The sequence below is a fragment of the Etheostoma spectabile genome, chromosome 6 (genome assembly GCF_008692095.1).
Source record: "Etheostoma spectabile isolate EspeVRDwgs_2016 chromosome 6, UIUC_Espe_1.0, whole genome shotgun sequence".
In the NCBI taxonomy this organism is placed as follows: domain Eukaryota; kingdom Metazoa; phylum Chordata; class Actinopteri; order Perciformes; family Percidae; genus Etheostoma; species Etheostoma spectabile.
Window position 1 is genome coordinate 6768447 of NC_045738.1, and position 23873 is coordinate 6792319.

Below are 23873 nucleotides of genomic sequence, written 5' to 3' on the forward strand. Positions count from 1 at the left end.
CCTTTATCACAGCTGAGGACAATCTTTCCATGAACACCTAAAGCTTCATTCAATTTCATAATGTTACTGTGCTCCTTCTTTTTCTTTTTAAATGTTTTTATCATCAATTACCATTACTAGATTATGTGACAACTTGATATGGCGATAATAGTGTGATTCTCATTTGTATTTTTATGACTTTTAGACTGATGCAAAATAAAGAAAATGTCTGAAAAAGTTCCTTCCTCTTTTATGCGTCTTTTCATTTTCTCTGCCATTAGAAGAAGACCAGCGAGCAGCCCTCTATTATACTGCACTCCTGCTTCTGCTGACGCTGCAGACATTTCAGTTACACATGCAGTAGTAACTCCCTGCAGGGAGAGTGTGAATGATTTATGTGCTGCATTGTGCAGCACTTGGAGAAGGCTGCGTTTAAAAAAATAAAATCTCCTTAATTTTACCTATCTCTGTGTTCATTACTGGTTTATTTGCCAAATTCCAACCGTAGTGAGCCTGGCAGCCTCTGTGAATGTAAAAGCTGCATGTGCAGGTTTTTTTCTCCCTGCTGTTGCAGCAACGGGCTGACTGCACTGCACAAAAGAAAACACATGGGACAGAAAGTGGTGCATGCTAGAACTGTCTCTGTAGGCTATATAGAATTATAAACCAAAGCCACAATCACAGACCGGTTATAGCAACATTCCAAAATATCTTAATTTATCAAACATGTGGTAACCCCCCCCACCTCACCCCCATCCCACAGACACTCGCACATATTGTAAGGTACTCAGTAGATTGAAGATAGTTTTAATGTCTCAGATGTATTTATCTGTTTACCCTACTATTTACTTTAATTTGGGGCTGTGTAGTCCCCATCCTAGCACATTAGTCAACCTATTGGGAGTACCCTACCACAATCAATGCAATGTTTCACTGTGGCCACCAGAGGTCCCCTGCTGAGTTTACAGAGAGGATTCTGAAGCAGTTCTGCATGCTGTCCTGTCCAGTTATCTCGGTTCATATCCAACGTTAAACTGCAACCCAGCAACCTGCTACATACCTGGGAGACGGAGCTCTTCTACATCTCTACAGCACAGCCATGGCCACCACAGGTTTGATTTTTTTCTATTTTTCTTTTATGGGATTTATAAGGGTGTAACATACATGACACGTTGAAGCTTTACAAAATGTATGATTTGAGAATGACTGACTTCTTAGGTTATTACATGTGATCATTTTTTGATTTGAATAAATGTAATGAATAGTTTAATTATATCTATTTTTATGTAGTTGATTAGCCTGCTGAATTGCTGCTACAGTGCCAAGAGCCAATTTACTGACGCAATGATCAGTGTTTAACAAAGGGAGTTTTTCAGTGAATCCCCTACTGGGATAAACAAATAAACAGTACTAAAGATGTTTAGCACTTGTTTTTCTTCAACTGGGCAGTCTTTATGGCAGAGAGAAAATGGTGGAAATAAATACAAACTGCCACCTCAGCCACTTGGGAGGGAGGATTCAGCAACATGCAAGTCAATTTGGCACATGCTGTAACCTTATTTTTGCAAGGTATATCAATGTGTTGGATAAGAACAGAAATCCTTGCATTCAACATTAAACAGCAGTCATGGCAAGTTACTTTTAGTCTCCACATTCACCTTTCAGACACATTTTACCATTCAACCTCTCTTTTTTTCTCTGCTGCTGTGATGAAACTGTAGCCTGCTGCTGGCTTGTAACCCACTTTTTGCATGGTGCATTTTTTTCTGCTGAGTAAAGATGCTGCATTGAGCGTCTCTCTGAGGAGTTGTGGAGCCAAGCCTGCAGATCTGTAGAGCTGCAAACCTTGCTCTCCATAATGCTGGATTGAACACAAACACACCTTTATTAAAACATATTGCTGTGACTGGTGCTGTACTCAACACTATATTCTGTTCTCTCTAACCAACTCAACGTTTTCTTTGCAGAAACAATGTTTACAGACCGAAGTGACTTTGATTATGGTAAGATTTGCACCGTCTACTACTTTCAAAAATCAAAAGCACCATGTTACACATATCAAATGTTTTACTACAGTGTGTTCCAAGTTCATCATAAACTCCAATAGTTGTCTTTGGTTAAGTCCCATATTGTTTTGTCCCTTGTAGATTATGAGACATTGCGGACCACGGGGGTTGTCCTAGCTGTAGTCATGTTTTTCTCCGGCATTTTAATAGCCCTCAGTAAGTTTAGACTTTTTCTCACATATTACCTAAATAATAAGGCTTAATCACACATACATAAGCACATTTGCCTTTGTAACTAATCTGTCATTCCTCAAACAGGTAAAAAATTCACAAAATGTGTAAAATCCTCATCCAAGTAAGAATTGTGCAAGGTTTAGTAGATGATTCGCCTGTGCATGCTGTATGAATTTGACTTGAAGGGGATACCCGACCACTGTGGAAAACACATATTTTCCAGTATTTGACTTTGACTAAAACTGAGTTTCCCACAGCTTTTCCTCTCCCTGCCCTGGATGCCTGTTCTCTTAAAAAAAAAAAACCTTCCCTGTTCTGCATACTCAACCCAAAACACATGAAAAGTTTTACACAGACCTAGTGTGTTAAATCACTTGTGGTAGTGCTTTGATGTTCTCTTTATCTCAGTGCTTGCTTTCAAAATGTATGCATCCCACTCCTCATGTATTGGTAGTGAGTGGGCAGTTTATTGAAATATTGATCTGATATGATCTGACCGCATGCCGCTTGTATGGCAAGAGGAGAAGATAGACTAGAGCTGCTGGTTGAACTGGACAAAAATCTGCATAAGTCTCCACATCTGTTACCTCAGAACCCTGTGGCTTCAACTATTTTTTGGACCATGTAACTCTGACAATGTGTACACCTTGATCAGTCTACTCCAAGTTGAAGTTGTGGCCACAGTTTTCTAATTATATTTCGTAATCCGTAATCTTGTTGAATTAAAAAAAAAAACCACAAATGTCTACTAATTACCTAATTTCTGTTTGCAGTTCCAGCTCATCTGGAAGCCAAATTCCACCAAAGACAGAGGGTTAGTTCACTTTACTGTTCAGGGTCCTTGCGTGATGTTGACTTTCTCTCTGCAATTCTCTCTGATTTGTTTTATTTTCTTTTGCAGTGCCTCCTCAAACTGTATAGAAAACACTTTATACACTCGAAAGGGAGGAAGGCGATACAGGAGCCACGGCAGCAAATACATACCCAGACACACCAGTTGTATAGCAATCCCTGTTATGGCTAATATACTTCTGCCAGCTGGATGAGCAATAAACAGGGTTTTCCAATGCATCCTTACCTGGTTTCTTTAAGTTTACAATGTATTCTGTAGAACGTCTCAAAATAAGGGGGGGGGGGGAAATATCTATCTACAGATTGCTCAGAATTTTGTGAGGGTTAAAATTTAAAAAAACAAACAAAGAAAAACAAATACTCCCAACCAGGAGATTTGATATGGTACTTTTAATCAAAGAAATGCAACACGTGTTGTATCTCTTCCTGACATGTTACTCCTGTAAAACAATTAACTTAAGAGCATGATTGAATATTTATGTACAAAATCTGCAGCTCGAAACAAAGAATAGCATGCGTTGATCAATCGTAACAATTGTCTTTTGCCTTTATTTTTCTGTATTTCTGTTGATATCTACTCGTTTAGCATGGCAGAATAATGAAAAAAAAACAAAAACAGAATAGGCCAAATATAACATGCCAAAAGGAAATAGCTGGTATCTCGATAAAAATATTCAGTAGCTTAATGTATTTTATTTTGAAAATGCTTTGAAAATATTCAAATGAATGAAATATGTATTTGTTTTACTATTCATCAGTTATTTTGTGTTTAAACATAATGCAAAGGTATTACAAATGATGTTGCTACCTGTAAAGCTGAACATTGAGACCACTGTTTCAAATAAAGGTCTAATCAACATGATTTTATCAGTGTTTTTAATAATCTTGTTGCTTGAAATTATCCAATGTGGTGTTTACACATAAGATTGATCTTTCCTTTTTGCTTTACAGAAATTTACAGAGGTGACACACAAGCGAGTTACAGCTCAAATCTTTTTTCATCACTTAAATTACACTCAAACGCAACCTCATTTGACCTGTGACTAAGGTCGTGGTAGTAAACCTCTTTGTAAATAAGGCTTGAAAAATAAAATCCTCATGACACATCCCTTTCTAGTGGGACAATGTATTTTCCATCCTGCTAATTTCTGTAACCAAATGTAAGTGGGACTGTTCAAATATGCCCTGAACATCAAAAGATTTAGATGGAACTTTAAATACTGTGTTATTGTACTTTTATTCATGACTCATGACTCAAATGTACAGTTAGTCAGACAATTTGTCACCACACTTATGTAATGTCTCTGTGATAATAACATTCTTTGTCACAATCAGTTTCAAATACATGATAGTTTTACAACGTTGAGTTTCTTTTTCGACAAAGAAAAATTGTACTTGATGTTACAAGCATACAGAAAGAAAGTTAAATTATGTGAGCTGAATTTTACACACGCACTCTTAACAAAAGCACACATGCTGACTAAAATCAAACCCATCTCTGTGTATCAACATGATAACTTATCATGATGGGGGGTTTTGACAAGAGAGTCACTGGGGTTTCAGGGACACTGTCCTCAAAGTCATTCAAACGATTTCATAGAAATCAACATTAAACTGGGAGTGTAGCCTATTATTAGGAAAATGAAACTAATACTCTTTATTTATGTTTAGAGGATTTCATTTCAAAATGTAAAATATCCTGTTAACAAAAAATAAATACATAAATTAAATTTGTCCAATTTTTTAAACGTGAGGATTTTATGAAAAAAGGTGGATATTACATTTTGGAATGAAATGCTTTACCTACACATAAATACTTCACCCTGTGCGTAGAAAAATAAATAAAGCATGTTTTTACACTGACACTAAATCACAGGTAATTTAAGCTTTATGCATTAAAGCATCATTTGTCTAATCCAATGTGAATTATAGCTGGAGATTAATTTGCCAAAGTAGTTTGTTAACAAAATATAGGCCAGAGACCCCCAAAGCAATATAACAAAGAACTGTAAGTCCCCTTCTAACAGAGGCAACATCTTATAGACTCATTCCCTCCAAATGGGGATTACAGGTGGGGATTTTCTAATCATTATTGGTCCTGCAAGGACACGATACGTCGGCGAGAGGAAGCACTTCGTTTCTTCAGCATGAGCTTGAGCTAGAAATTGAAACATAAATTAAGATAATAATGAATCACCCTCGATAAAAAACGGAAACAGCACAACTAAACAGCATACAGATGCATACAAATGATGGGCAGCTCACCTGCTCTCCCTGGAGGCCGCTCTGCAGCAGGTGCGCTGGCTGGTCGTTCTCCAGGTTGCGGATACTGGGATCAGCTCCTCTGCGCAGCAGCAGCTGCAGGATCTCCTCCTGGTGGGGGTTACCATGGAGACCAGCTGCCATGTGTAAGGCTGTATGACCATGTGCCTATGGCAAAAAGAGAAAGTAGTAAGGTATGTAAACAGCATGTATTTGTATATGCACACAAACGTCCAGACACATGCATATTTCTAATCCATTTGGAATTTCGTGTCAGTGTACAACTCACTTTCAAGTTAACAAAGTCTTTCATGTTCGGCAGGGGAATCCTCAGCAGATAAGTCACCAGATCAATGTTCCCCTCCTTTACTGCCAAGTGCAACACAGTCTTGTTACTTTTGATTTCCTGGAATTAGAAAATTGAACGTGATGTAACACATATCATAATGAAACCACAAGTCAGACTGAGACATTTAACCATCAAACAAGGAAGAGAAAACAATAGAGAGAGTGAGGGGGGAATTGCGAGTACTATGACATCATCATGGTTTGATAAAACTTGGGCACTTCCACTATGAACTGTATATTGTGACTGAAAGGTCAGGGTTTAACATGTTGGACTGTACCTAATTGCAACCTACCGGATACTAATCTGTCTATTCATTTAATCTGTTGTGCACCCATTGTGACACATACAGTACATTGATCTATGCTCATTACGAGCAAAGCAGCTCACATGACATTCTAAAAAGGGAGAGCTGTACTGTACCTGGCTGAACAGGGAAGCCCTTGCGCTGAGAAGCATCTGCACACAGGAAAGCTTCTCAGCCGCCTTGGTCTGAAGACCAACATCTGCCAGCCCACTGCTAGACAACGCCTTCATGGAATCACTGTGAGAAATGGCTGCACAGTGCAGAGGAGTCATACCTGAGGCAAAAAAGAAGACATTTGAATTAAGTCTCCAACAATGTAAATATTGGTACTTAGGCATAATCAGTCCTAATTATAATATGCTGTATGGCTAGGTTACCACAACTTCCCTGTCAATTTATAATTTGTAATGACATTAAGTTACCCTCAAAATTGCGTGCCTCCAAGTTGACAGCCGGCCTGCTGGACAGAATTGCCTGCAAAAAAGGAAGATGAATCATTGTTATGGTCATCTCATTGTATAGTGATAGTGATGCCAAAGTACTTCAGTACTACTGCTGCTTTACCTGCAGAACCCCAGGTAAACCATAGTGGGCAGCCAGATGAAGAGCAGTTTGCCCTTTAACATCACATGCATTGATGTCCGCTCCGAAGGACAGCAGATCTTGCACAATCTCTGGCTGGTTTGCTGTCACCGCCACCAGTAAAGCAGTCTGCACAAGCACATTTAATTTATTATACAACTTTATTTTGAGAAATTATGATCTTGTGCTAACGTTTGTGATGAAAAAAAACTTGTGCCAAAAAGAGTTTTTGCATACTTTGGAAGATTTTTTGGGTCATACCTTTCCCTTGTGTTCTTTGGCATCAAGCCCGCCCATTTCCCTCAGCCTCTCTGCAGCAGCAAAGGCACACTCCCTGAGCCCCTTCGCAGTGTAGATGTGCAGGATTCTGACCGAACAAGAGCACAGAATGATTTTGATTTAAATTAGGCTGGAGAATTGTGATAATCCTCACAATCGATTTTACACTATTCCCTTTTCACATTTAAATTATGTATTAATTCAATATTAAATTAATTGTATCTGCGTTTCTAATCATCAAGCATGATCAGCTGACTCATTTACATCTTTCTAGGATTACCAAACTGCACACGTAGTTCTCACTTTTAGCTTGTGACTGAAAACGAAACTCCTATGGAAGTAAATAAATCGTATACTTACATATGCACATTCACACAAGATGGTTGTGTGTGTGTGTGTGTGTGTGTGTGTGTGTGTGTGTGCGTGCAAGCATGCTCATTGTAATCATGCACTCTTTTTATTCTTGTATTTGTATTCTTTTTCTTGGACCTTGCTGAAAGATATACTAAAACGCATATAAATCACATAATCACGCGCATGCATTCACTCATAGGAACTCACGTGTCTCCATCTTCATCTTGCCCAATGGCTCTGCTGTAGTCCATCCCGCTGAGCAGCATCCTGGCCTCTTCCAGCTTGGTGGCATCCATTGACGAACCAAAACTCAGCTGTGTCGTCTGACTGGGACCCAGAAGTGACCAAGACGAAACCATGCTGGGATCTGTGACTGTCATTGGGCAGTCCTGCTCCGAAGAATCCAGGTCATAAAGGTCAAACCATCATAAAGGTATGATATACATACAACATGTCCATTGAACATGCACAACGAAGGGATTTGTCTTACATATGTCTGAGGCATTGTATCTCCAAACCCTGGGACCTGCTGTTGTGTGCCATATTCAGATGTCATTGGGAGGTTGTAGGAGGCAGCATAGCCGGGTCCTGGATGGCTGGGGTAGTAATTGAGCGTAGACTCTGGTGCTGGGGTCCACTGCTCATAGCTCACTGCCATGTCTGAGTAGCTGCTTGATGCGCCTAGAATGGAGAGGACTCAGTCAGTAATATACAGTATATACACACACACACTTATACTCTTTGTACTCTATACTCTCATTATGCTCAATATAATGAAACAATTAGAAGGACAAGTCTGGTGATGCTTTACATTTTTGTTATTGTCAACAAATCCCATGAAAAGACCAAAACCAACAATGTGTTTCCTACCCTGTCTGTGGCACTCTGCCCCAAGACATAGACATAAATTCCAATAATAAAAACAGTTCATAAACACAAATTTACTTTTTTTAAGGAGTTAATACTGCATTTTTGGAAACTGTTTTCTGCCATGGATGTGGTGCACTAGCAAGTATTTACAGCAGAAGGATAGAGTATGGGAAACAATGGGGCGCCACGGTAAGCTATATCAGGCTGTATGTCACCAGACTTATTCCTTTGAAGCGTTGTGCAGAAGTTGTCCTGCTCTTACCTGTACAGGTGAATGGTTCTGCTGAAGACAACTGCTGGGAGAAAGAAAAGAATATAAATCACAAACAATAACATTTGTGATATTATATTTAGTGAGATGCTGATGTCTGCAGCCTTACTGTAACAGTAGTTGGAGGAGCAGGACTTGTGCTGGCCGTAGAGCAGGAGGGTGTCACAGATGACGTCTCACGCCTTCGCTTCTGCTCCAAGAGTTTCTTCACTGTGGGCAGAGTGCAACACTGCTTCTCTTTTGGCGCTGAAAAAGAATAACTATTTGGTCATATATTTTGTTTTCGTGTGATGGATATTGAAGATCAGAAACAGTTAGGGCTGCAGCTAATAACTTTTTCCATTATACATGTATTTGGTGATTTCTTTTTTTAATTATTGACTAAGTCTGTGGTCTATGTAATGTCAGAAAAAAATGATAAAAGATTCACAAGATTCTGAAAGATTCTTGAAATGTCTTTCTTTTTCCATACAACACTCAAAAACCCAAAACGTATTTACAATTATTTAAAACAAAAGCTGCAAATTATCACATTGTTAGATCTCTCGCACTCTTTGTAGTTAAGAATCACAAACTATGTAAGCAGAATAGATGGTAATGTAAAGTGTTAGTGTTAGTCTCACTGGAGTATATTAACATTTTACTTTACATCTCATAAAGAAGGGCTTTTCTTTATGAAAGCAGTGAAAGTTTTGATTTTAAGTAATTTAAATTTTTAAGTAGTTTTAAAAAGAGCTGAATGAATTCTTAGAGTGAGAGAATAACATGTGGATGAATCTGCCTGCTCACTTTCTCCCTGGTGGCTTTTTTTTATAAACATCAAATCCATCATACTATGAATATGTTTTTCCCCTGCTGATAAAATAAGTATCATTTCCATTAAATAGGTGAAAAATAGGAAAAAAATATTACAAAACAGAATTCTGATGTTTCCAGCTGACACACAGGTTGTTTCCTCAAAAACTGCACCCCACACGTGAAAGATAAATTGATATTTCCACCCTGTGTGTGGAACCGGAGTACAAAGATAAAGCTTTCAGAAACCTCCTCCATTAGGAACACAGATTGTGCGGACGTGCAAAACCAGATTAATCAGAAAATCTTTAGCATGGGATTGCCACTGCCTCATTTTCTATGACATCTTCCTGTCTCGCTCCGTTACGCTAACAGAAAGGCAAACCACATCTTCCTGTCTTTGGTATGTCACAGGCACGTCACCTCAACACGTGTAGTCGCCTTGTGCTTTCTATTGTACCAACATGTCTAGGAGGCAGAGCAGAAGAAGAACAGAGACATGCTCTTTTTTATTTTAAGCATGTGAATGTTGACTGCTGTGACGTGCCACACAGGGACAAGACAGCTCTGTTCCCCAGAGCAAATACAAAGAGGGTGTACTTCCATAAACAAAATATGCAAATTCCACCAGTGAGAGAGAAATTTGTGTTCATGGGGTTCTGACTGTAATCATTAATCGTGTCTTTACTCTTTTTCAAAATCAAACCTGTCCTGAACAATAATGCGCTGTGTGTGACCTGCCTGCCCCCACCACATTAAAGGTCACTTTATCAGAACACATGACATCAGTCAGTACATTTCATTTTCAGGTTCAGAAGGTTTCACTATAGGTTACTCAATCTTGACTCATTTGATCTTTACAATAAAAGGCCACCTTTGACTTTGTTTTTTTTTTGTTTTTTTACAGATGATGTAACGTTGCAACTACACAATCTACACTCAGCAGCCTCTGCATTAGGTACACTGTACAATCTAATGTAATCTAATACAACAGCTTCTGCCTTTACAAAGGTAACAATGGTACTGTCATGATTGACACTATTGGAGAAGTGTATCTTTAGGTACATGTTTATGTCGTTGTGGTTTGCAGTAGAGTGCACTTTATTGAGAGGTGTTCCTACTATTTTGTCCACAGTGGCGTAACAGTAGAAACACCTTTCAATATAATGCACTCCAGTATAACAACAACACCCACTGTGACCTCAATAATAAACATAGCATAAGCCTAATAAAAGTAGACGGCATAGCATGAACACACACACACACACACACACACACACACACACACACACACACACACACACACACACACACACACACTACTTTGGGCTACTCTGTGCTATATTCAAATAGGACTTGTGGAAACCCCTGGACATTGAGTCATGTGCGTGGGAGGTTGGGGATTCCAAAGACCTTTCTTATTTGGCCCGCTCTGTACAAAAAGAAAGAAGCAGTGCAGAGCAGAGCCAATTTCCTCATTTTGTGGTTTAACAGAACCCAGCGAGCACGACAAAATATTTACTCACTCAAGCCTGTGTCAACCAGGGCACAAACAAAGAAAGTTAAGTTGTCACGTCACACAGTTTGCTTGTCTGGCATTAAACAAAAAGGGGAAATGAAAACGATTGAGCAGGGGTGGGGGTGCGTCAGGGTTTCCCCAAATGATGTCCTAACTCTTGGATTCACCAGAATGAATGCTGTCATTCAACAAAAACAAGAGAAAGGTTGATGGTGTCACCCAACTGTCATCAGTAGAGAGGTATTTAATCTAAAATACATACTGCCCTATTGGCTGGAAAGACAGTCCCACTTTAAAACACAATCACAGTTTACAGCGGCTTATTTCAGTCAGATTTAGGATCCAAACTTCCCAAAAAAGTCAAAACAAAATCTGTCAAATGTGTTTGTGGTGGAGGGATATGTGTGTAATGTTGTAGGCTCATAAATACAATCAAAGTTTGAATGAGTTTTCATTATAATGCTGCCACTAACACAATAACACAATGGTGTAAATGTTGAAAACAAGTATGTTGTCCAGAAATGCAGTAAGTTAAAAGGAATAGTTGTCACCATCACTGTCAAACCATTAAACAATAAAGCTACACTCAAAAATTAAAAACAAAACAAAAAAAACACCAGTGATAAAACTTGTATTATGCCCATATTTAAACAACAAAATGAAAAGCTTACACTTACTCACATTTATCAAAGTGCATGTCAGAAACGGTGTTGCTTTGAAATCTTCAACAGGTCGTCCTCTCGGTCACCAGTCTGTTCAAAACGGGGTGGAGTGATCTGTTATGTTCTGTGATGAAGTGTGACTGCCTTGTCTTATTGCTGTCTGCTTGCACACAGAGCATGTTGTTCCCCATCACCGCCCCCAGCTGCTCCACGCCCTCTACAGGGGAAGCCACACACTCAGTATCATGCTGAAGTGTAGATAATGACATATGAAGTGATATTAAGTACAATAAACACAAAGGTACAATAAGATTAGGGACAATGGTGGAATCAACTTTTACATTGTTTAATTTAAAGTAGGAATTATTATGTGGAAATACTTTTTTTTAACCCTTGTGATGTCTTCCCTGATGTATTTTTTTTCAGGGTCAAAATTTAAAATAAAAACTTTTTTCTTCACATTTTTTGTTGATTGTTAGGTTGATGCATTAGGTGTAAGTAACATTTTAATGTTAGAACTGGTTCCGGCAATAACACATTTTCACAATTGAGGTATCTGTTTGGTGTTATCTACTACCAATAATGTGTCATACTTTATAAGATAATCTCATGTTTAGGTTCATAAATAATCTAAAAAGTTAGTTAAAATAACCAACTTTAGCTGTCAAGTTAATGTAGTGGAGAGAAAAAAATCAATTTGCCTCTAAGTAATAAGCACTAGAAGAGATCATGTAGAGTGCCTCAAAATCAGTAAATCCATAATTCTATTCAATCAGGATTCCTTTTCTTGCCCCAAAAGGAATATACAGTACATATTTCCAATGAAAACTTCTTAATTTCATGTTTATTAACTTAGCTTATTAATCATGAGTGAATATATAATTTACTCCTTTATTAACACAAATGTTCTAAATTAAACTAAATATGTTCAGCTTCAGAAAACATACATAACTTGTATATGAATGAACCTGTCAATCAATATGAGATGAAGAGCAGTTTCCACTCCTGTGTTTTGAATTTTGATAGTTGATAGCTACTGTTTTGTTTGTTTGGCTTGAAGTTTGTGTGTTTAGTGAAATCTAATTTAAATTGGTACCCTGTACAGACACAGACCCACAGGAAGCTCTGTGTCACCTAAAAAACACCAACATCCAGACATCATATTGGAACACAGTGATGACTCTTTTTTAACCAAATGACTAAACATTTCAATGTCTATCTGCTCCATAAATAATTTCCAAACAACATGTTTAGAAATATAGTGGAAAAAAACATAGAATAAAAAAAAACTAACTGAAATAACAACTTATCCAAATGTTAAGTAAATGCAGCCAAGACTAAGAAATTAAAAGGGTAACTGGAAGAAAGATGATTAACCAGATAAGAAATTAGATAAACTATTATACCATGTGAAAGGGTGAAATAATGTGTTCTGAGACTTTTTTATTTTCTGTAATGAAAATCTTGAAACGTTGACGAGTTCTGACAGCCTCAGGTCCTCAGTTTGAAAGTCTATGTTTCAAAGGTGAAACATAGACACGTGACCCTCATCCTACTAACTGGGGTATCTGCAGACACCTTTTTGTCAAATCTCACAGATGCATTATTCATCGTTCAGATTTTTTTAATATCTTTGTCAATGAATTTGCTACAAATTACTTAATCTCATTACTTATCATGAATATCAAATAAATCAAAAAGTGTCAATGTTTGAATGACTGTGGGTTTATTTCAATTATCGTTATTTTTTTATTTAAAAATGACCCCGGTTTGTTTTACCATGTAAATATAACACTAATATGTTTACATACAATTACTGAAAAATGATAAATGATACCAGAATCAAAGCATGATAAGCTTTAATACTAATGTAGATTGTGATTGGGAAAAAAGATGCAATGTGTAGGTTATTAAAGAAAAGTACAAACTTAATATGCAAATTAACTGTAACTTTCCCAAAATAATGATAATCTGTTCTCATCCGTTTTCAGAAAAAGACCCTATGATCTAGTAGAATTACATAAACAGGTAATTTAAAAAAAATCTGGCTCCACCAACAACCTGTAGTGTGATTTCTTTTTGGGGGGGGGTGGTCTAACTGCTTGTCATTCACTGTTCAGGCACAAGCATTCATTCTCCCTTGTGGGGGGAGGGGCTTAGGAGACAGTTTGAGCTTTAGCAGAAATGGGGGGAGGGACTGAGAAGTTGAAGATTGTTAAGTCCTGAATCTTCACAATTCCATACAGCACCTTTATACACTGCTACTGGGTAACTTAACTTGAAATAGTATATAATAATTATTTGATTTATATTTTGCAGTAATCTAAATCTGCAAAGTAACTAAAGATGCATGTAGTGGAGTAAAAAGTACAATATTTCCCTTCAAGGTGTAGTAGGGTTGAATTAGAAAAGGAAAAACTTTAGTAGGTACCTTAAGATTGTAAATGTCAGGAAATATCGTTAGGCTTGAGCTCCAAGGTCTGTATTAAATAGCATTTGCAAATTTTCCATTTACATTGATTGATGTGTAGGTCAAAACGTGCCTACCTTGATTATAGTGTCCCCTAACGGCCCTACTTCACCAAATTTGCTAAAGAGCCCCCCCAAGTTTTGTGTTGTTAGCATTTTTTTTTGGCCAAGATTTACTACATGTCGTGTTTGGTCGCTAGCTTCAACAATTTCTTTGTTTGTAATTAGTGCATTTTTAACCAAGCAGAATTCTTTTGATTGGGCCACCTGAGGATGCTACGGGCTAAGTTTCAGGCAGATCGGGCAAAAACCCTATGAGGAGTTTGAAAAAATAGGTTTTTCACATTTCGCTATTGTGCAAAGAAAATTCTTCAAAGAAATGGGTGTGGCCTATGCCATGCGATTCAGATTGATTCAAGGAACACTTGGATGTAGGGTTTTAAATATGCGACGTGTAATGTGGGAGGTGAAGGCCAAAACACTTTTAACATCATTATAGTCCCACCTAGTGGTCCACATGTGTAATGTAATTTTTGGTTTGTCAGATGTATGAGGCATTGTACATCCACCCTGTAAATTTAAAGTTACTCACATACTGTAAGAAGTGAATCCAAATGTGGTTACAATAGATCACGCCCACTTTGATGAATCAGTACACCATTGTACAGTAGGTGTGGCCTCAAGAGTGGCCCTCTATGGTCCTATCTGAGGGTTCGTAAGAAGGGAAATGAGCCCTTCACGAGATATGAACTTTTTGTACTTGTAGCGCCTCCTAGTGGCCAATATTAGCCTCAGGGGCCAGTTGTTCAAAGGTAAACTAAACGGATTTTGGTTATCGGATTGGATCAAATCTTGAAAATGGGTTGTTCAAAAGGGAAAGAAGGAATCTGAAATCAGATTAGATCACGGAATCCAATCCTAGTTTTAATCTGGATCAAACCTTCAGTTTGTGTTGTTCAAAACTTGTATGATTTGGATAACTTTGATAAAAAAAAAAACAGGATTATCCTGAACCCAACAGTGGGTAGGATTTCAAGGTGGATTTCAAGATGGATTCCAGCACGAAAATTTAGTAAAACTTTAAATTGGTCAAATAATACATTTGTATCATTAGTGATATACTTTTTATATTTTTCACTTGACTTAAGTTTAGTAAAGTAAAAATAAAATAAAAATACAAATTTGTCTCACCTGAAACAATCCCCAAACAGATTTAAATAACAACAACAAAAATACAAAAAATAATATACATCTCATTCATCACCGTATATAATTTCAAGGTAACAATCTAATACAAATTTCTGGTCTTTCCTCCTTAGATGAAGCAGAACCCTGAACATTCTACTACTACTACTTTACTTTAACTTTTTTTTTTTTTAAGACGTTTTCAAAAATGTCCACAATGTATTTGTTAATGTATATTAGTTTTAATTTGTGGTGGCTCAGATGAGGGGTCATAAAGAAATTATGAATGGAAGTTGGAGTTATTTTTGTGTTTTGTCTCAAAGTAAAAACTTAGAGTGACCCCATTTGGCTCTTCTACCTGTTCTGTACGTAGCTCGTAGCCACATTGTGATATGTTGTCCTATTTAGAGCAGTGGTAATCCGGATTTGGTAATCTTGAAAACTTTGTATCTGGATCAGGGTGATCCAGTCCAATGTTGTTTTGAAAAACCGTCATAAAAGTAAGACAGATTACCTGATCCTGAGTAGCAAAAAATTGGATTTCCAAATCCGAATAATTTTGATCCAGATTAAATATTTTGAACAACTGGCCCCAGAGTGTCATGCCAAACAGGAATCTAAAGTTTTACTTTTAATAGCATTTAATTTGGCAGAGATGTGCAAAAGTCTGTGTTTCTATAGTGCCCCCATCTGGACATTTCCAAAGTTAGTCTGATTGATTTTAGATGAGATTGGACCATGATTATGTAATGACGAACAAAAGTGTGTGAAACTTTCTTTTTTTTGTTGATGCATGCTGTTTATAGATGCCTCACAGCACCATCTGCTGTCACAAGGTGTCAAGAGTAATCTTATCCAAAAAGGCACTGTGAGCTAAAATGAAAACAAAGAACCACACAAAGTTAATTGTGTTGTTTCAAAGTTGAATCAGAAAATACCAGACGAATCCCCTAAAGGATGTTCAAGCTGAATTCAGCCTATTCTGAATGCCTAGGTGATGGAATGGAGGCAAGATATAAAAGCATGAATCCATGTGAGTGTGTCAGTTCTACTGAAGTTCTAACCCTAACCCCCTAACCCTAACCCTAGCCCTAACCTAACCCTAACCCTAACCCTAGCCCTAGCCCTAACCCAACCCTAACCCCTAACCCCTAACCCTAACCCTAGCCCTAACCCAACCCTAACCCCTAACCCTAAGCCCTAACGTCCAACCCGAACGCCCTAACCCAACCCTACCCTAGCCCTACCCATAACAACCAACCCTAACCCCCTACCCCTAACCCCTAACCCTAACCCCTAGCCCTAACCCACCCTAACCCCCCTAACCCTAACCCTACCCCTAACCCTAACCCCAACCCTAACCCCTAAACCCTAACCCATCCCTAACCCAACCCTAACCCTAACCCCCTAACCCCCCTTAAACCCCCTAACCCTAACCCCTAACCCTAACCTCTAACCCCTAACCCTAACCCTAACCCCCCTACCCCCTAAACCCTACCCTAACCCCTAACCCCCAACCCTAACCCTAACCCAACCCTAACCCCCTAACCTAGCCGTAACCCAACCCTAACCCCTAACCCTAACCAACCCTACCCTAACCCAACCCCTAACCCCCTAACCCTAAACCCCCTAAAAACCCCCTAACCCTCTAACCCCCTAACCCCCTAACCCTAACCCCTAACCCTAACCCTCTAACCCTAACCCTAACCCCCCAAGAGCAAAATTATTTAAAAATTGTTTATTTTACTGGCTATTTCATAATAGAAAATGTGAACAACATAGGGAGAAGCAACCCACGAGTAGTGGCATAGACAGTCTTCTTCAGGGTGTGCTTCCCAAACAAACAATTTAGGGAATTAAGGGATGACCTTTTTTGAACCTTCATTAAATGTGTTTTAAGCAATGTCACACTTTTTTTAGGCTGCAACATTTTTTGTCACATACAGCAAACAGGCCCTCAGTATTTGCTAGCTGCCTGTCCCCTGAACACACTGTAAAATAAAACACAGTCTCTGTGGACAGCCCAGGCTCCACAACTGGCAAAAAAACAAACTGTGCCAACCTGCACCACAAAACATAACAAATAGTGTTCCAGCCAATAACTGACAAGAAGGATTTGGGGGTTGGCGGGGGTAGTGCGCTGAAGGGAGGGGGAGGGGACACAATGAAGAGATGGGAGGGGTGAGCCCAACATTGCTTAGAGCACCTTTAATACAGGTGATGGTTTGAGACACAAGGTCTCATTCCAAAGAGAGACCTGTTTGTGACAACACAACATCGATTACAGACAGACAGACATATGTGCCAAAAGAATATACAATGTTTAAAGGTGAATTATGCAGTTTTGTAGCTTAATTTACCTTAACTAATCAGCTTCGGAGTAATTAGAATGGTTACATTACTTTCTTCAAGTTGAATTGTAGTCGTCTTGCTTCCCAAATATTCTGCCAAATATCTGTTCCAAAGCTGTAGGCGGAGCTCTACAGAGAAACCTGCGAGCAAAAATTAAAGAAATGGCCAAAATTACATAGAGTCCCTTTAAATGAAAGAGCCAAGTACAAAAGACTTAAAATACTAAAAACAAAGTTTCCAAGATTGCCTTTTTCTGTACCCTTAAAATGAGTTTAAAATCCCCTAGTGGGATCAAGCTGGACAGCTTCAGATCTTGCTGCAGTATATTCCAGGTTGAGGGGGCAGACAAAGAGGAAATCTTTTTGCATATGTGTGAATTGCAGTGCTATAATGTAACATCTACATTTATGCAAGTACTGTACAGTGTCACCATTTGGGACCTTTAAGTACAATTTTGAGATACTTGTACTTGAGTATTTCCATTTAATGCTAGGCTACTTTGTACTTAGGCTAAGTAAAACATCTGAGTAGTTCTTCCACCACTGCTGAATTGTGTATTTATTTAATTATTTTGATGGATTACATAGATTTAGATTACATTTCATTTACTATCAGTGTATGCTATTCTCTTCTATTACTCTATAATGTATACCTACTCTGCTACCATCAGTAATCAGTTCACATTGTGTTTCCACAAACACAAACAGGAAGGAAGAAAATTTGACGTCAACCCTTAAAAGTGAAAACTAAAGGGAAACAGCGTCACATCAACGTTTTGATTCCAGACAGCAGATCAGCCCGAGGAGCACAGGTATGAGAATCTTATCTCACACCAACTTTTTCTTCCTCATCCCAGCTTTTAACCAGTAATTCATTTGGATGTCTCTGTCAAGTCACAACAAAATTATTTTGTATGTAGTTTTAGATTAAAGATATACAACCGGATTGTCTGGTGAAAGTTTGTTCTATTCAACAGTATGTAAATACAGATTCTGTCACATAAAATGCAGTTGACAGAGCTTAATCTTTAGATATTTTGATGATTTTAGACAGCTCATTTAAGGATTTCTTACTGATTTTCTTGTTTCTTTCTGCCTTCCCCCTAAACGTGTGACTCATTGTGAAAAAGAAGTTCTTTATTCACTTCTGCAGAATCAAAAGGTCAACCCGACTGTTTCAAACCGTTGATAGGTGATTTAACTTTGATACTGAAATTAAAACACAATGTAATTTGAAGGATATGACATTATTGAATGTATTTCTACATTTTTGAAACATGCAGCACATGACAAAGTTTGACCTCTTTTTGTCTTTCAGATCGCTCACGACTGAGTTGACAAACTTGACAATGGCACACTACAAATTCTTTATCGTTGTCTTACTTTTTCTGTCCAGTAAGTACATTTTCATAGCTTTGCTCTGCTGTCACATTGATTTTAAAGTGGTCTTACACAGGAAAATGAAACCACAGACATTTAGCTCAACGGAAACTTAACTGACAGAGGTGTGATGTATGGCATCAATGGCAAAAATATAACAGAATCTCTCATGTTTTCATGTTTGTTTCTTTTCTTTCTCTAAGACCTGGCTGTGGCGTTCACAGGTACCTGCAATGAAAAGAAGACACACAAAACTTTGAAATTCAATTTTTAATAAATGTTACATTTTAGAAAAACAAGCAACACAAATACACACCCAGACTACTGTATTTGATGAATCATTTTTTCCAGTCATCTTCCATCCCACTCTTTTCTGTCTGTCTGTGTTTGCCAGAGAGCACTGTGTCCTGCTACAGGATCGAGCCGGGGACAATAGCAGGCATCATCTGTGCAGATGTGCTGCTGACCCTAATCATTGTCATCGTCACCTACCGATGTGCCAGTTTAAGGCGTCAGAAGATAGAAAATGGTGAGGCTATGTGGCTGAAATGAGTTATGTTTTGTCGTGTTTGTATCTGCAATGTTGTGTGATAGAGTGATAAAGTAGATTAGGTGTAGATGAAAAGGTTTATGAGGGGCCGGCGTTTCTGATTTGCTCGTGCCTTTTCATACTCCTGTTGTATGATGCACACATTTTTCTCCTGTTGTTAAAAACTAAACTCTTTCTTTTTGTGTGTCTTCTCATCTCTTCACAGCTAATAAAGTGTATATGAATGTACGGGCCAACTGCAAGAGCTAATCTAAAGATGATGCTGTACATTATAAAATTGTGTCCATTTTTTTAAAATCTTGTTTTGTAAAAAAAAACCTATATTACAAAATTGTACAAAAGATTAATTGATTTCTTTTTTTTACATTAAACCTTTGTTGCAATAAACACAAGTTGAGTGTCTTGCACATATTACATTTCAGCTTAGCCTTACAAGGTGATTTTTGGTCTCCATCTATCTGCTTGGAGTTATTTTGCAAAACCTAATAAACAAGAGGTGTGTCAGACTGTCAAGTTCACCAACCTTGTAAACATAAATCTCTGAATGCTTTTCAAGTTTGATGTTGGCACTGTAACACCACCATACAGCACCATCTGCAGTTGACTTTAGGTAGAACAATGCTGTGTTTTAATGGGCCCTGAAGATTTTATGTAGAAATATTTTCATTATCAAAGGCTGCATTGATGCGAGTGATTTCCAAAAATAGAAGACAGACCCAGTGATTTTACATGGATGTTTTACAGTGTAGCATCTGACAAACCACTGAATTAATTATGTATTAAAATAAATGTTTGAAAAACATGTACAGTATATAATACTTCCATGTCTGGTAAGATTTCTATGAATGGACATTCAATAGATACTATTTTTGTGCACTGTATGTGGTTCACATGCTTGTTTTATGGGTGGGTTATCACAAGTTTTTCTTGTTTTTTTACCTCACAAATACTTCTTTTCATCTGTTTTATCATGGAGGTGCCATTTGAGCAGTGTGACCTGATTATATTTGGGGCCGAAGATGTTAAATTTCCCTGTGTGTGGAAGTGATACTGTGGTTAAACAGCTGTCTGCCATTTCAGTCACAAAGAACATGTTCACCAAACCCAAATCCATATCTTTGCAATATCTGCGGAAACACTTTTGGATAAATGACCCCAAGTGTTTTTTTTAAGAGGAATTGGATCAGAAGGTTCATAGCTAAACTGTCTCTTCTCACTTTTACAGCTTGTGGGAAGTTGTTGCAGTGTGGTTGTGCATGAGAAATCTCCCTTAGCTTTTAATTGTTTAGAGTTAACTATTGGACTTAAGGGCAGCTTTTGACAGCATTGCATTGCAGTTGGCAGCTTAAATACCATTTGGAAATAAATCTCTTTTCTCCTGTTCTGTCATCAGCCCCCATGGGTACCTCAAGGTTCAATTCTAGGACCAATCATGCTTTCATTGTACATCCCTGTCTTTCCCTTTTTGTTGATGACACCGACACCTACCGTTTATCTCCCTGTGAAATGCAGAAATTGCACCTCACCTGCATGGTTATCTAATTGATACTAAACTAATGTCCTTCAACTCTGTAGTCAAAGTGACAGGCTAAAAAGCTGAACTGTAGTGTTGTGATCATGATTAAGTCAACATTATTTCTTCATTACTTCATTATGTTCATGGCCCTTCAGATAGAGTGCTAATCTGGTCCACCTTTAACATTGGTAAATAAGATATGATTTATGGTGCCATATGCAGCAATTGTCTTTGTAATCCTTCAAATAAAACATTTTTGTCAAGACATTTCAGGTTTGCAGACACTTAGAAGTAAGTAAAAAGTTAAATTCATAAGTATCCTTCTTAAGGAAGCACTGTTCTCAGGCCACACTGTTTAAGTGCCTCATGTTGTTGTGAATAAAGCAACTGTTAAAATGCATCTGCAGTACACTGTTTTTTTGTTTAAATTTAGTGACCTTAGTATCATTTTGCAAACCTACTAATTTAATTCTTAATACATTTAGTTTAATGCCACCTTTAGTCAAATGTTATTTATCAATGTTAAGGATGGACCAGGTCAGCACTTTATTTGAAGGGCCAAAAAATTGAAGTAAGTAATGTTTACTTAGTTATGCTCACAACACTACAATTTTGTTTTTTCTTTAACTACAGATTTACCACTGAAGAAGACAAACACATCATTAATAAATAAGAAATAATGATGATTGAAATAACTTAATTTATGCATTATTTAACAAATCTTTTCTGCCTTAAGTCATGCATGAATTCGTGGTAATTTATGTACCATTTTTATAAAGTGTTACCAATTTTTTATTACATGTAACTTTTCACATTCATTCAGATAGTATTTTCTTTGGTATCAGTTTGTTGACCACTTTACTAATAAATAAATTGTTATTCCCATTGTCGTGTGCTCAGTACATATGCTGTACACATGTATGCATACATTCTCCTTATGTATTGTAGGTATTGAGCTATTTTAATGAATTTAAGCATATGTATTCTTTTTTACCCTGGCATTTGTTTGATCTTTTTATACTTTACTTACTACGTTTTATGTCTTGTCTGGTGAGCCAAAGAAAAATGTCCACCCTGGTGGACAATAACAATTTATTCTATTCTATTCATACATTAATTAATAATAATAATAATAAATTATAATAATACTAATAATAATGATAATAAATAATGATGATACTACTCATAATATTGCATAATTTGTATTTAATCATTTGTATTTGAACATTATGAAACATAAAAGTCTCCTTGACAAAAACACTGACAGGACATCAGCATTAGAGATAAACCTGTGGTTGAACAATGGCTCACAGACTAGGCAGCAGTGACTGTGGCCAACCGCCCACTCTAAACCACAGGTCACAAGGAAATGCTCTTTTTGGAGATACGAAAGCATGCATTTCAGCAGAAACAGAAATTAATCTGGCTGTATACAGCTCCTTATCTTGGCATTTACTTGGACGAGTTAATTTGCAGAATTAACTGTACTGTTGCAAAGCCAAAAAGAAGGCCATAATCCTCATGACAGAACGTGACAGACCAGAATAATTTCTGTTTTTATGAAACCTGCAACCCTCAGATGAATTTGACATTACAGAGAAGAAACAGACACACCAGCTTCTTCCTCTCTCGGTGGACTTCCTCCTCCTGCTCCCCCTCACAGTCACACACTGACAACCCTCACACCACTGTCAGTATCGTCTTTGGACAGCTCTGTGAATTGTGAACTCTCCTACATCTGCCTTTCAACATCTTGTTTATGGGTGTGACGACAAAGCCGTTTGAAAGAGAACAGTGGCCGTCAACCTCACTCTTATTTCCTCCTTCACCAAAAACCAACACAAAGAAGATGTCTGACGCTCTGTGTATTGTGGGTTCATTGTTTGGTGAGAGGTATTCTATATGTGTTTTGACAATAAAACATTGAGGCACTCTCTTAACTGTTGTTATTACCTGAGGTTGTTAATAACTCTCTGTCTTTCAGGGTCGGCAGAAGGACAGCAAGGTATGGCTTTCTTAAACCTTTTTCCTCCTGTGATGCTCGAATATGATGTTGTGTTTTGGGTTTTCTGTTACTTACACTGTGTCTTCATTCGTTCACAGACTGTGGTTCCTGCTACCTGATAAATATGGCGTCTGTCATGGTCATTATTGCCTCGGATATCCTCCTGACCATCTTCATCACTATTTCTGTGTTCTGCTTTGCAAGTCACCACAAGAAAAAGAGGGAATGGGATTCTCGTGATGGTGAGCAATAACTTTGAGTGTTTTGCTGCTAATTTTTGAGAATGCTTTGTGGTAATATGGCAGGTTGGGCAGTAACTTGACACTTTTTAACAGGTAAAAGAAATCTGCCATCTTCCGTATCAAAGAAAATGGCAACAGAGGTTACAGAATCTCCCTATCAGGTAAAGCAAAACAACATTACTATTATTCAAGCCTCAAAGATGCCAAATATGTTAAAAAAAAAATTAAATTATATGTTATTTGTGTTTCCAAGATGAATTGTTTTTAATATTTTTGTAGGAGTTACATGGAGTCCAATCAGATGTGTACAGTGAGCTTCGGCACTTTAGGAAGTGAAACAATGGAACTTCAGAAAGTCCCAACGTGTCTGAAAGCTATGGACACTGGACAACACCACGCACTCTTCCACACACTTATAGCCTACTGCTGAAGCATTGTAGGTAATAAAATATATTAAACACATATGTATATTTTGAATGTAAGTGATATATTAAGTACTGTGGTGTGCTGAATGTGATGTTCTCTGCATCCCATTCCTGTTTTTTGTAAACCTTAAGCTGTCTTCAAATATGTATTTCTATTTAACGAATCATAAATTAAACTACATTTTAAAACCATATTCAACATTTTCTTTTTTTCTGTATGTGTGTTTCAGGAGACTACTAACACATTTTCACATTACAGTGAACGTACAAAGACCTTAGATATTAAGATAAAAGTGACACATTTTAGGCTCGGGTAGATTCTGTTCTAAATCATCAAAAATAGTTGTCTTGCTCATTTCTTATTACATTTTCTGACACCACATGTGTTGTACCAAATAGAACAATTTAGCAGCTTTAACCAGTTTCCATGAG

At 37.6% G+C, this 23873-nt stretch overlaps 4 protein-coding genes across 9 annotated transcripts; 3 read left to right on the top strand and 1 right to left on the bottom strand.

Moving 5' to 3' along the window:
• The first annotated feature begins 847 nt into the window (after positions 1–847).
• fxyd7 (FXYD domain containing ion transport regulator 7) lies at positions 848–3933 on the top strand. Its single transcript, XM_032518402.1, has 5 exons — positions 848–1091; positions 1947–1982; positions 2127–2201; positions 2993–3033; positions 3121–3933. Exons 1-5 carry the CDS (start codon positions 1079–1081, stop codon positions 3241–3243), a joined length of 288 nt encoding a protein of 95 aa, XP_032374293.1. The 5' UTR covers positions 848–1078; the 3' UTR covers positions 3244–3933.
• Positions 3934–4289: 356 nt separating this feature from the next.
• Positions 4290–11460, bottom strand: nfkbid (nuclear factor of kappa light polypeptide gene enhancer in B-cells inhibitor, delta). Of its 2 annotated transcripts, none has more exons than XM_032518355.1 (12): positions 11338–11460; positions 8452–8588; positions 8334–8364; positions 7692–7882; positions 7409–7590; positions 6830–6935; positions 6551–6697; positions 6409–6460; positions 6103–6260; positions 5623–5739; positions 5337–5501; positions 4290–5229 (listed from the first exon to the last, which is right to left on the bottom strand). In XM_032518355.1, the coding sequence occupies exons 1-12, from the start codon at positions 11351–11353 to the stop codon at positions 5161–5163; spliced, it is 1371 nt and encodes a 456-aa protein (XP_032374246.1). In that variant the 5' UTR covers positions 11354–11460; the 3' UTR covers positions 4290–5160. The 2 variants fall into 2 exon arrangements, with proteins under 2 accessions (XP_032374246.1, XP_032374245.1); XM_032518354.1 differs by having other exon boundaries at positions 8334–8367.
• Positions 11461–18046: 6586 nt separating this feature from the next.
• hcst (hematopoietic cell signal transducer) lies at positions 18047–21650 on the top strand. 5 transcript variants are annotated; one of them, XM_032518405.1, is made up of 6 exons: positions 18088–18135; positions 18454–18515; positions 18642–18718; positions 18907–18927; positions 19098–19232; positions 19459–21650. In XM_032518405.1, exons 3-6 carry the CDS (start codon positions 18673–18675, stop codon positions 19500–19502), a joined length of 246 nt encoding a protein of 81 aa, XP_032374296.1. In that variant the 5' UTR covers positions 18088–18135; positions 18454–18515; positions 18642–18672; the 3' UTR covers positions 19503–21650. The 5 variants fall into 5 exon arrangements, with proteins under 5 accessions (XP_032374295.1, XP_032374296.1, XP_032374297.1 ...); XM_032518406.1 differs by having other exon boundaries at positions 18101–18135; positions 18457–18515; XM_032518407.1 differs by having other exon boundaries at positions 18120–18135; positions 18477–18515.
• A 603-nt stretch (positions 21651–22253) lies between these two features.
• tyrobp (transmembrane immune signaling adaptor TYROBP) lies at positions 22254–23633 on the top strand. The gene is made up of 5 exons (XM_032518398.1): positions 22254–22655; positions 22754–22774; positions 22873–23016; positions 23110–23177; positions 23296–23633. The coding sequence occupies exons 1-5, from the start codon at positions 22529–22531 to the stop codon at positions 23350–23352; spliced, it is 417 nt and encodes a 138-aa protein (XP_032374289.1). The 5' UTR covers positions 22254–22528; the 3' UTR covers positions 23353–23633.
• The last annotated feature ends 240 nt before the right edge of the window (positions 23634–23873 follow it).

Bases quoted from the DNA above. Each gene is read 5' to 3' on its own strand.
- tyrobp (XM_032518398.1), top strand. From the start codon at position 22,529: ATGGGTGTGACGACAAAGCCGTTTGAAAGAGAACAGTGGCCGTCAACC. The intron at 22,775-22,872 runs GTATGGCTTTCT...ATTCGTTCACAG, and splicing joins GTCGGCAGAAGGACAGCAAG to ACTGTGGTTCCTGCTACCTG. The intron at 23,178-23,295 runs GTAAAGCAAAAC...ATATTTTTGTAG, and splicing joins TTACAGAATCTCCCTATCAG to GAGTTACATGGAGTCCAATC.
- nfkbid (XM_032518354.1), bottom strand. The intron at 5,740-6,102 runs GTACAGTACAGC...TTCTAATTCCAG, and splicing joins GGGCTTCCCTGTTCAGCCAG to GAAATCAAAAGTAACAAGAC. The intron at 5,502-5,622 runs GTGAGTTGTACA...TTTTTGCCATAG, and splicing joins AAGACTTTGTTAACTTGAAA to GCACATGGTCATACAGCCTT.
- fxyd7 (XM_032518402.1), top strand. The intron at 1,983-2,126 runs GTAAGATTTGCA...TGTCCCTTGTAG, and splicing joins CCGAAGTGACTTTGATTATG to ATTATGAGACATTGCGGACC. The intron at 3,034-3,120 runs GTTAGTTCACTT...TTTCTTTTGCAG, and splicing joins AATTCCACCAAAGACAGAGG to TGCCTCCTCAAACTGTATAG.
- hcst (XM_032518404.1), top strand. From the start codon at position 18,673: ATGGCACACTACAAATTCTTTATCGTTGTCTTACTTTTTCTGTCCA. The intron at 18,719-18,906 runs GTAAGTACATTT...TCTTTCTCTAAG, and splicing joins TGTCTTACTTTTTCTGTCCA to ACCTGGCTGTGGCGTTCACA. The intron at 19,233-19,458 runs GTGAGGCTATGT...ATCTCTTCACAG, and splicing joins GCGTCAGAAGATAGAAAATG to CTAATAAAGTGTATATGAAT.